Below are 12,381 nucleotides of genomic sequence, written 5' to 3' on the forward strand. Positions count from 1 at the left end.
TCAAAATCTCTCCCTGCAGCTTCAAACGTCTGCTGTGTCAGCACACTGCTGCTGGCGTGATCATTCCCTCCGGTCCACCTGCTCTTCCTTTTATTCTTATTCCTGCCTCACCTCCCTGGGTATTCTGTGGGAAACAGAAGAATTTCTCCCAAGTTGTCTCCCCCAAATATATGCCAAACTTAGCTGCATGCTACACATGGCAAATGACTTGGAGGTCAACGAAAGTAGGTCAGAGATTATTCTCCCTAAAGGCTATCAGCCATCCAGAGCAAGCAGAGGACACCGCTGTTTATCCCACAATAAGTAGGGCCCATCCCATTCTGATAACGATAGTACTAAATTGTTTCCCTGAAGGAGAGCCCAGGGAAGTCAAGCCCACTCAAGGGGGACCAAGGCTAGGCTGCCATCATGAATCTCGTCCTTCTGGTCACATGTACACCTCTAGTTCCATCCCTTCCTATCATGTGTACACCCCTAGCTCATCCCCTTTCTGTCACACTTAAGCCTATTGTACATCCCCTTCCTATGATGAAGACTTGGTTAGCAATAAACAAGAGGTCTCCGGTCCACCTCTCCAGCACTCTCCTGCCATCGGCCCACGCTGAGCGCGGACCTGGCTAGTAAGATCACGGCCATCCAGGAGGTGAGCATGCTATTATGAAATGTATCTGACTCCATTATTCCAACCTCTCATGCTCTCTATGACTTTATTTTAATACTTCTACAGATTTTAACTGTACAATTGTGCCTATCAAACCCGCGATTAGTTGTGGGGGACTGGCCTTACCCACAGTTTTCCTTTGCTCCTCTCCTTCCTCCCTCCTTCATATCCCTCTTTTTCGTTATCCTTATCTTTTCAACCTCTCTGCCCTCTCTTCCCCATTCCTCCTGCAAGACCACCCAGCAGCGTAGGAGGAACCAGGGAGAATCACCCTCTCTAACCCCTGTTCCCTGTATAGGCCATGTGTGTGAAGCCTGGCTCGGGAAAGGATCGAGAGTGGCTCTGAGCAGAGAGCCCCGAGGAGGGCAGCAGTCTGCAGGCAGAAGTCCTGCCGAGGTCAGGCATACAGGGCCTCTGAAAGCATTGGCAGAAAACAGAGAGGGGGAGCTGCATCCTGCAGCCTGTCTTTCTGAGTTCAAAGGGGATGCGTGATATTGCATCCGACCCTAGTGAGCTGCTGGGACCCCGGGCATTGTGCTCGCCTGTATAGTTTAGCTTGTGATTCATTAAAAATTAATACCATTATTACTGAAATTCTATAAGAACACAAAAGTGAACTAAATTTATAGCCAAGTTCCTGAGACACGGGGTGGAAAGTTATTGAAAAGCTTATGATTGTGAAAGGGTTCACTGTAGTTCCCTAAGTCTTAAGAGTTTAATCATCGGTAACGATAAACCAAGATTTCTACTCGGCTAGGTAGTGACTCTGTCACTGTACCAGCTTGGAGAGTGACAGAGACACCTCTGCCCATGCTCCCTCATGTGAGAGAGAGAGAATCTCTGGAGGAGGGGCGAGGCAGAGCAGAGGCGGTGGGATGCCCACAGACCCCACTCTCTAAGCTGAGTCAGCCTTGGTAAAAGGAAGTGACTACAGCCAGGGTGTTCATCCTGGTCATCCTCCGACCCCTTGTCACCGTGGAAACCTGAAATGGCTCAGGCTCCGCTCGTCCCGTCCAGCAGCTGCACACAATGACACATCGGTCCAAGGAGCATGCATTTCAGCCACCCCGCAGCCTGCGATAAAGGAAGCGGGGAGGCCGAGGCCTAGTCTGAGGAAAGGCTGGATGAACGGTTCTGCTGTGCTGCCTCCAAACACGGAAGCCGAACTCGCAGCCATCGTCAAGGAGATCCAGACTCCCAGTGACACTATCGACAGGGTAGGGCTGCCCCTGTGGGGTTCCACACTGTAACTCTTGGCAGGAGTAGAAAACCTCATCTTTCTCCAGCAGAGCAACTGGTGGTTCTGAACTTCCGACCTGATGGTTAGCAGCCCACTGCATAAGGAAGGTGGGGGGAAAGGGCATACTGTTTATGAGCCGGTGCTCCTGTGATCGCCAAAGAGGACAAAGTTATTGTTTACATTCCTTTCTGAACTCTCTCTCTCTGTATGTGTGCCTGTTTTTCTGCAGTGCAGAGACAGTGCTTGGAAACCTGAATCCCTGTCTTCTTTGCCTAATGGATTCATCTAGCAAAATAAAAGTATCTGTCTCCTTCCAGAGAAGGATCCCTGGTAGCCTAGTAACTCTCAAAGTCAGTGGTTCAAACCCACCAGTCACTCCAAGAGAAAAAGATGAGGCTTTCTACTCCTGTGAAGCATACAGTACTGGAAACCCAAAGAGGCAGTTCTACTCTGTCCTATAGGGTCACTGTGAATCAGAATGGAGCTGATGGCAGTGAGTTTGGGCTTGTTCCCTCGTCCCAAAAGCTTGTCTCAGAGGGCCTTGACTACCGGCCATGGTGGCAGGTAAGGAATGTGTTTTTCCCGGTAGCAGGAGTAACGGCCGGCCGAGAGCACATTGTTCTAAAGCCTGACTGTGTGAGTTTTCATCTTCCTTCTCCTAACTTCTGGATTCTTTCATTGGAGCAACCATCTGAGACTTAGTTTCCACACTTATCCACCGGAGCATTACCACTCACAGGCTTTTGTGAGGATGAAAGGAGTAAATAAATAGCTGCCCCGTGCTTCTCACACTGCCTACCCCGGTGGTGGTCATTAGGGCGAGTGGAGGGGATCCCCACTCATCGTACCCTGTGTACAACAGACTGAAAGCGCGCCCAGCCCGCTGCCATCCTCACAGCGGGTGTTAGGTGGGGGCCTGTTGCTGTAGCGACAATGTCAATACATCTCCTTGTGGGTCTCCCTCTTTCTCACCGACCTTCCACTTGATGTCCATTTCTTATTAGCAAATGCCAAATATAATAAGTACACATGATACAATGAAAAAAATGAATGCTAGTTCTTCTTGGGCCCTATTGTTAAACGGAGGCAGCAAACAAGAGTGACAGTCACCTCTCCCACTGGCACTCTTTAAATTCACAAGAACCTGGCTGTGGGGCAGTTTGACAAGCCCGGGGTCAACACAGTATTTAGTGGGGCTCTCAGGGCGCTGCTGCATAGAGAGCATGCACACTGGGTAAAGCAGGATTTCAGGCCAGGTCTGAGGACGCTAACCATCTCACAGTGAGCATAACACTATATTCCAAACACTGAATCCCTACCTGGCCAAGAACCTTCAGGGATAAATCTTTATCTATAAGATGGTGAGGTGACTGCACATAACTCTAACACGCACACACGTCTTATGAAATTTAAGTCTCAAATTTAGTTGCCATAAGTATTTTCTCAAATGTGAAGTATGCTCACGAGGATAGTTCTACTCTGTCCTGCAGGGTCCATATGAGTCAGCCTCGACTCAACCATCGTTTGGTTTGTGTCTATGAAAATGACTCAGAACTTTTTAAAAAAGGGTCAGAAGAACGCAGCATCAGAACTGAAGGCGAGCCTATTGACAACCTGCAACATGCAGGTGGAACAAGCCTGCTTGCTGAAAGTGAAGAGGATTCAAGCACACGCTAATGAAGATAAAAAATTGCAGCCTTCAGTGTGGATTACAACCCAGTGTAAAGAAAACAAAACCAGAACAGTAGGTAACCTTGTGATAAACTGTGCAAAATGGAGAAAAGACTGAAGTTGTCAAGGATTTTTCTTGCTTGGATCCACAATCGAGGCTCCCAGAGCAGCAGCTAAGAGATCAAAGGCACATTGCACTGGGTAAATCTGCTGCACAGGGCCTCTGGAAAGTGTTAAAAAGCAGGGAGGTCACTTTGAGGGTTAAGGTGCTCCTGCTTCATTCAGGGTATTGTCAGTCACCTTGATGCATGTGAAATTTGGGCATTTAATAAGGAAGACCAAAGAAGAACTGATGCACTTGAACTCTGGTGCTGGTGAAGATACTGAAAGCACCATGGGCTGCTGAAAGAATAAACGCATCTGTCCTCAGCGGTCAGGATAGCAAGACTTTGTCTCAAGTACTTTGGACGTGTTGTCAAGAGAGACAGGTCCCTGGAAAAGGACATCACACGTGGTAAAGTAGAGGGGCATTGAAAACGGAGGAAGGCCCCCAACAAGATGGACTGATATTGTGCCCACAACGACAAGTGTAAGGCAGATGCAGGACTGGGTGTTTTGTCTTGCCGCACGTAGGGTCAACTGGATGGCTCTTCACAATTTACACTTGGTAATTGGTTATAGGTTACCTGTCCTTTAGGACTTAAACACAGTACTTATTTTTAGGTGCCACTGAATGAGTCCCACCTCATGCAGACACTACGTAGAACAGAACTGCCTGATCCTGCAACATCCAGGGCTTGGTGCAGGGGCACTTTAGTCCTCAGAGTAAGATCCTTGCTCTTCCATCTTTAAAGAGACCTTCTGCAACAGATTTTCCAAATGCAATATGTCATTTTAGTTCTTGAGACCGCAGCTTCAGTGAAGGTTGATTGTGGATGCAAGCAAGATGAAATCCTTGATAACTTGAATCATTTCTCTGTTTATCTTGATCCTATCTATTGGTCCAATCGTGAGGTACTTCCAAATCAAACTCACTGCCCTCGAGTCGATGCCAACACACAGTGATCCTATAGGACAGGGTAGAACTGCCCTGTGCGCCTCCAAGATGGTCACTGTTTATGGGATCAGAAAGAGCCCCCTTTCTCCAAAGAAGCAGCTGGTGGTTTCCAACTGACCTTGGGGATCACAGCCCAGTGAGTAACCACGAAGCCACCAGGGCTCCTTTAGGTTACTGGTCCCTTTGACTGTTGGATTTTTCTTCACATGTTTCCAATTTTACAACGGCCCAATACTCTCTCCTCGGTCTCTATCTGCATCCTGAACATGTGACTACGGAACTTGGGACATTTTCATACTGAGGTATGACCATAGCTGGGCTTGGCTGACGAAGGGTCGCTGGTTTTGAACTACTAGGAAGGTGCTGGGCATCTTCTAAGGTCACATGACCTTAGAAGACAGCCGGGGTCCCTGCAGATGTGAAAGGAGAGGGCAGGTCCACGTGTTAGTTGTTCAGTGTGAGAGGGGAGGTAGGAGAATCGGAGGTCTCTACTAGGAAGCCAAGTTCCTCAGAGGTGACCAAGGAGACCCAAGGAAGCCAGTGCTCCGCATGGGACAAACGGTGACCACACGATGAGGCCGAGAAAGAGGGAAAACTCATAGGGTGAATGGGTCAACCCTACTTCCCATGCATCCCTGGGACTCCGAAAAGACCAAGGAAGGAATCACTTCCTAGGCCCACCCTACCCCACCAAAAAAAAGTTAAGACACAAGATGCCGGCAGCATCTCCCAAGAATCTTCTAAAGGTTTGCTACCTGGGCTCACTGCTCCTCTCATCACACCACAATTTACCACCTGGCAATGGACGCATTTCCATTTTCCAGAAAGCCGCTCCGTAAAGGCAGGCAATGTATTCTTCCATTTTGTGTTCCAACACCCGGCCGCTCACTCAGGACTTAGAAGACAAGGAGCGTATATTTGATGAATAACTTCATAAAAGAATCCAATGTTTGATGAGGGCATTACTATGTGGAAAAAGGAAAATGTCTGGAAATGCAATTTTGATGGTATGAAAGATAAGGATAATGTCTCTTGAATTTAATAATAAATTCTACTTTGAAAAAAAAGTGGGTGAGAAAAGTATCTTACCTGGTGACTGCTCGTCTCAGATACTTTAACATCCAGAGACCCTGCCAGGACAGCATACCAGTTTGTTCCAATATCACCCTGGCGAAACACTGACAAAGAAAAGTCATGTAAATATACCAAATACAAGGGAGTCTTCCTGTATAGCCAGGCTCGTGGTGATTATGAGCGTGCCTTAGGCAGAGCTGAGGGTCCCAGCCTCCCCTGCGCGTCACCCTGAGGACCTGGCATCGTTTTCAATTTCGCATCTACATAAGGAGCTGTGCCCTATGAATCAACGTTCGAGGAAGCAGAATTAAATTAAGCAGAGCTCTTTCATATTTATAAGGCAGTAATAAGGGATAATAACAACCTGAAATGCTGTACGATCCTTTGAATTTAAGAACAATTGGCTCTGCTCTGTGTAATTTGTTGTGTCATTTCATTGTCATCCTTTGAAAATGATTCATCTAGACAGGGTACAAATCAACAGGGTTATGGGTCACCACCAATCGTCCTAATCTAAGTTTTCGAAATCTCAGTGAACTCAACCCTAAGGCAACAGGTTTTCTGGAGCAGCTTGTCTGTCTCCTTTTCAGCTGACCAGGGAATTATTATCAATCGATCAATAAGGGTTGTTGTATGATTATTACGTCTCTTCTTTTTTTTTAAATTCACTGTTGCTTGGGCATCCAAAATTAAGCATTTTTTGGAAATGGTTTTCAATAGAAATTTCAAAACCTCACTTGCTTTATTTTGTAATCTCAGAGATAAAATATATTTTATTAAATATTATGTAATAGACATATTATTTACATATCACTGCATTGTATATCATATGCTAATATATTACATACAATATCATCTCATGTGACACATATATATCTTTATATATTTTATTATATATATTAAATATATGACCTTAGTACCTCTATCACGTCAGGAGCAGTACTTGGGAAATAATTCTGAAAAGCGGACCCAAATACCTAGTACAAACTCAACTGTCCTTTTCAAAATGGTAGCTAGATAAATATAGAGCGTGAGCTGATAGTTCTCATTAATGTCAGAGTCAAGGGTTAAAATGATTCAATGAAGAATCGCATGACAACAAAGTGGGATGGTTGAGATCCGAGGAGTCAAGTGCTCACTGCACAAGAGGAAGCTCTGGGAGCCATCATTAATGGCACAAGCTGTTCTGACTCCCCGGCCAGGGTTTCTACACAAAGAGAAAGAGCAACAATGGCATCCCATCAAGTGCAATGATCGGCTTGCCATGGGGGATTGATGAGTTGATAGTTGTCCTCTCCAATAACCCTGCTGTTTCTCGCCTTTGTGTGAGACTTACTGTAGAGTTGGGGCTTTGCTTGTCATGAACTTCTTGGCTCCAAAAGCCAATGTGCCAATCAAATGCATGTTCCGTATAAAAGAAAGTTCAATTTGAAAATGCCTTTAAGGAACAGGAATGAGAGTCTTACCCCCCCAAAAGTGATGTCTCTGACATTATTAAATAGAAAACAACTGATTTTCAAACTAGGGATGGCTTTTTTTAGACAAACGTATACCTATGTCTCTATGTATGCAAATAAAAACCTTTCTGAGGTGCACACATAAAATGCTTATAGTAACTTCTGCATCATGGGAGTGTAGGTGAGTCTTCTCTTCGTTGTTTCCAAAATGTTCTATCAAGGATATGAGGGCAAACGCTGCTGGTTTCTCGCCCCAAAGCCTCCCAACCCTGCCTGTCGTCTAAGTGGGCCCAGATTGTGTTCGCTTTCCCATCCGCCTCCACAGAGCCACGTACTCGCAGAACATGAGTTCTGTCCCTAGCTCCAGGGCAGTCCCCGTGATCGGTTTAAATCAGGGTGACCCCCTGACCTTTGTCAATGATGGGTTTCAACCTGGCAGGCCATGCCATTGGCCAAGGGAACAACATAGGAAATTTGCTGAGGGACTTCTGAAAATGAGATAAAGGAAGAAACCGTTTTGCCAGGCATTTTTATATCAGCATGTAATGCCTCCAACTGCTACAACTATGTTACGTTCATTTAGGGACACATTTAAGATCAAAAGTCAACATCTGAGGAGAGAGAGAGACAGAGAGGGAGAGAGAGAGCCTCGTGGCTTAATTATGTCACCGAGGCCCATCTCAATCACTCTGAAGTCGGTCTATGTAGACTTCTGCCATATGAGTAATTGACTAATGAAGTCAGTGGGTGCAAACTATCTGTTAGGGCAGCAGCAGGCATCCCAACACATGGAAACAGATGAACTTTCTCCTTGTCCAATGTAACTGTCCCACCCTCGTGTTTCACTTTCCTTCTCCTGAGGGTTAAATTCAGGGTTGGGCCGCTGAATGCAAGGGTAATGGTTCAAGCCCACCAGGGGCTCATCAGGAGAGAGAGGAGGCTGTCTTATCTTGTAACGATTTACAGTCTCTGAAACACTACGTAGGGTCGGCATGCATTGGAATGGACTCCGGGGCAGTGGATTTTTAGGCACACTTGGAATAGAGGACAACACTGAGGTTAAATGGAGACGTTGCCATCAACATCCATTAAAAGACCCTTATCTTTAGCTAATGTCCTGTTGCCTCACCTATTGCTGGGACTAATAGGAAAGATCGCTCAATATTTGAATTTCTAAGAACGTAGATAAGTACATGAACCAATACACCCTTCCAGCTCATCTGGGACGCAGGCTGCCCCGACAGAACAAGTTACATACTGCGAACAAAGGGATAATCAGAGCAGAGGGAAATGGCCATTTAGTGCTCTCAACTGAAGCTCCAATACTTGGCACAGAAACCCTCCATTTGTGATCTGTTCCCAGAGGATAGCCACCAACGAGCACAAGCCCTCTCTGAAAATATCCCACCGGATGGTGCGGTCCTTACATGTTATCCCTTTTTCCAGGTTCTCATAATAACCACATAAGCAAATCTGATGGAGGAGATTTGGGTGAAATTTTTCAAACGCTTTAACTTCTTTCAGGCGTGTGAAGATTATATCCACATCTTCACTGGAGCGTTCCAACGGCCTGCGAAGGGGAGAGAAAGGCAGAAAGCTGTGTCAGTAAGACTGACTGTTAGAGGCAACTCTTCCAGTTAGAGCCCAATGTGCCCAACTTTCCCCACTGCAGGTGATGCACTGCAGGTATTTTTCCACCTGTGCTCATTATAATCACTGCCCAGGCCTTTGTCAACTACTCAGAGCCCCTGGATGGCACAATGGATAAGCACAAAGCTGCTAAACAAAACGTTGGCAGTTTGAAACTGCCCAAAGGTGCTGCAGAAGATGGTGTTTCTGAAGGTCACAGCCTATGGAGAGCCATTCCTGTCTAACACTCACGGGCGGCATAAGTGGAAACGAACCCAATGGCCAGTGGCCGTAGCGGAGATGGCTGTCGTAAGACTTACCCTCAGAGTCGCCATGCCGTCTAGCGACTGCTTTTGCCTAGTGTTTACACTGTCTGTGACAAAGAAGCACCAAGATGGGATAAAATACATGAAAGTGGTCATTTGACTTGAAACTGAGGTCACACATACAAATGTGCTATGTCCCACTCAGGTAAACTGAATGAATAAAGAGAGCCGAAAAGAAGATGAAGAAGCAAGCGAACAGAAAAACACTGGACTCCAAGAAGCCCCTGGGGAAAGCCTGAAGCCAAATGGCAGCTGGTAGTCAGCCCCCAGGGGAGTGGGCCAACAGGGAGGGGCAGGGAGCATGGTGAACTGCAGGGACCTGCCCATCTATAGGGGCAGACCTTACTTGGATTTTTTTCCTTATTGCTGGTTCCCTATGGAAATGGGGGCCCACTTGTCAGGTTTTTCAAGGACAATTAGACATCTAGATGTTTGTTCCCGTTTCTTAAGTATCGTGTGGGCCAAACAGAAATCCTGTGTGACATAGACCCAAGCTGCTGACCATCATTTTGTAATTTCTGGAACAAAATGAACCAAATAACCAAATAAAAACATTCTCTTTACAGATTGTATCAATTATTTTCTTTCAGCATTTCAAAGGACTGGACAGGGTTTGGTATGTCCTACACAGGGTTGCTATCAGTCGGAACAACAATCCCTCTAAGACAGTGGTTCTCAACCTTCCTAATGCCGTGACCCTTTAATAAAGCTCCTCATGTTGTGGTGACCCCCAAACCATAAATTATTTTCATTGCTATTTCATAACTGTCATTTTGCTACTGTTATGAACTGAATGACCCCTGTGAAAGGGCCATTCGATCCCCAAAGGGGTCAAGATTCACAGGTTGAGAACTGTTGCTCTAAGATGTTTTCCAGGATCCTATTGGTGTTCCTCAGGGAGCCCTGGTGGTGTAGTGGTTACACGTTGCGCTGCTAACCACAAAGTCAGCAGTTCCAAACCACCTGCCGCTCTGAGACAGAAAATTGGGGATTTCTACTCCCATACGGAGTTCCAGTCTCAGAAACTCATATGGTCACTACGAGTCAGCATCAACTCAATGAATTTGGTTTGGTTTGAATGGTGGTCCTCAATAGGTATTTCACATGCTACAGAAACCATTCAGCCTCCTGTGGGCCCCATAGCATTCTGGGATTCGAAGACGCAAGCTAGCCCAAGATGTGACAGAGACAGCCAATGCTCACTGCATGCTCCTGGGCTCCCTTGTTGGTTTTTCCCAGCCTCCCTTTCAGTTTTGTAGGGGCCACCTTTTGGCCAATGGGCAGTGGAGGGGAAGGGGAAATAGCACGCATCACTTCTGAGGTAAGATCACTAAGAGCCCGGGGCGTGTGTTTGGGATGAGGTAGCCACAAGCTGAGCAACCATACAACCCACAGAAGACACTGTATATAAGACAAGCTTCCATTCTGGGAAACGCCTGAGACTGTGAAGCTCACTAGTTACCACAGCACCACTTAGAGCTCAGGACTAGATGCCCCAGAATCACAAAGTCCCAATTTAGGACATTGCCAGAGAAAGAGAGAGTGTGCCGTGAGAGATGAGTATGTGAGGAGGACATGAGCAGCGAGACCCTGCCACAAGCTTGTGTTCAGAGGCTCTTCACACACCCCTTTCAGACTTTCAGGCCCCAGAAAACTAGATACTAAGGCTAGGCTAGCCTCCTGGACAACCCCCCCTCCCATCCCCACCCCGCTGAAAGTATCCAAAGGCTTGGAGTCCCCTACCTTGGGAAGGAGGAAGAGAATCTTTATGCATCTTTGTTCAGCTCATGAGATAATTAAAGGCCTGAAAAAGCTGAGAGATTTGCAGGCTTTACCAAGGAAGGGATCACACACGGGTAACAATGCCTTTGAGAAGCGTTTTATAAACTTCCCACCAGAAGTTATATTCTCAATGATAACAGAGAACACCATGTCTGCAGTTAGCAAAGTTGCGCAGACAGAAATGTTTACAACTTTGAATGAGAGTCTTTTTTGTGACCAATGGCAAAACCCTTCACAGGCACAGAGGGCAACAGCAGCTGGCAGAGGGGACCCTTGGTCAAGAACCAAGCTGGGTGGCACAATTCATTTTTGAGGAGCAGGGAGTCACAACTGCCACTACCACCATCCAAGTGCACTCCACACGAGCACCCATAGCAGCACTAGCACCAGCCTGAGGGCCCCAAGCAATGGCGACACGTAAGTGACTTTAGGAGGAAGCACAAGGTCCGGATGAGCCCGTAATCGGCTGGACACTGATCTAGAAGATTCCAGCTAGAATCCATCTTCTATCAAGAAAGAAGGCAACGTCCCTTTTTACTCTTCTGAATGGCCCATATTCGGAAGGTAGGCAGAGGCAGCTTACAGCATTTGGGGCCCAACTTTCTCCAAAAGAAATTAGACTTTCAGAACAGATTAAAAAAACAAACAAACTCCATACTCCCATGCATCCCAAGACAACCACAAAGGAACTGTAAGATCAGCAACCAGAGTGTCTGAGGTCAGATGACAAAAGGAAGTCGGAAAGACAGAGTTGGTTTGAGATTAACCAAGATGAATCTGAGCCCTCTTCCTGATTTTTCTCTTGGCGTACCCCCAAGGCAGGTCCTAATATAACGCCTCCCATAGCTCAACCATTTATGTCTCACAAATAATGAGAAGAGAGTGCTTTATCTACCATAACTTTTACTGAGTACTTCAAGGAGTAGTGAAATTTTCCATCCCACTATTAACTAGCAACTTTTACTATCTCCACTCTGCAATGTCGTACTGGTGAGAATCCTTCTCTTGTGAATCTATAATTTCCTAATGCTACATATAATGGAGCCCCGGTGGCACAGTGACTACGTATTGGGCTGCAATCCAAAGGTCCACAGTTCAAAACTGCCAGCTGCTACTTTGGAGAAAGGTGGGACTTCCCACTTTGGTAAACAGTTCCAGTCTGGGAAACTCACAGGGGCAGTGCTACCCTGTCTTATAGGTCACTATGATGCATCACCGCGGATTCAATGGCAGTGAGTTTGGTTTTTGGAATGCCACATGCACGGTCACTGTAGTTGGAACTGACTTACTGGCAGCACTGACTTTGAGTTGCTTTCCTTTTTGTTTTAATGCCACGTACAGGTTCATCTCCACAGAAATTGGGTCTGGTACTTTCTAGATCCCATAGTGTCTCCTCCAGAATACCCTTGGGTGTGATGTTCAATGGTGACTTCAAACTGAACTGAACTTCTCTCTGGCATCTGCTGCGATACCTGCTCTCCCAA

The 12,381-nt window shown here is 46.4% G+C and overlaps 1 protein-coding gene across 2 annotated transcripts in view; it reads right to left on the reverse strand.

Annotated features, from left to right (window-relative positions):
- The window catches only part of RAPGEF4 (Rap guanine nucleotide exchange factor 4), a 401,293-nt gene that overhangs the window by 317,449 nt on the left and 71,463 nt on the right, over positions 1-12,381 (reverse strand). For both annotated transcript variants that reach the window (XM_004703736.3, XM_004703735.2), the window contains exons 2-3: positions 8,588-8,730; positions 5,719-5,807 (exon numbers count right to left, since the gene is read on the reverse strand). In XM_004703736.3, coding sequence (XP_004703793.1) covers positions 5,719-5,807; positions 8,588-8,730 — 232 coding nt within the window. The remainder of the gene's footprint in view (positions 1-5,718; positions 5,808-8,587; positions 8,731-12,381) is intronic.

This window comes from Echinops telfairi, unplaced genomic scaffold, assembly GCF_000313985.2.
Source record: "Echinops telfairi isolate 266 unplaced genomic scaffold, ASM31398v2 ScPeMD7_4;HRSCAF=17, whole genome shotgun sequence".
NCBI lineage: Eukaryota > Metazoa > Chordata > Mammalia > Afrosoricida > Tenrecidae > Echinops > Echinops telfairi.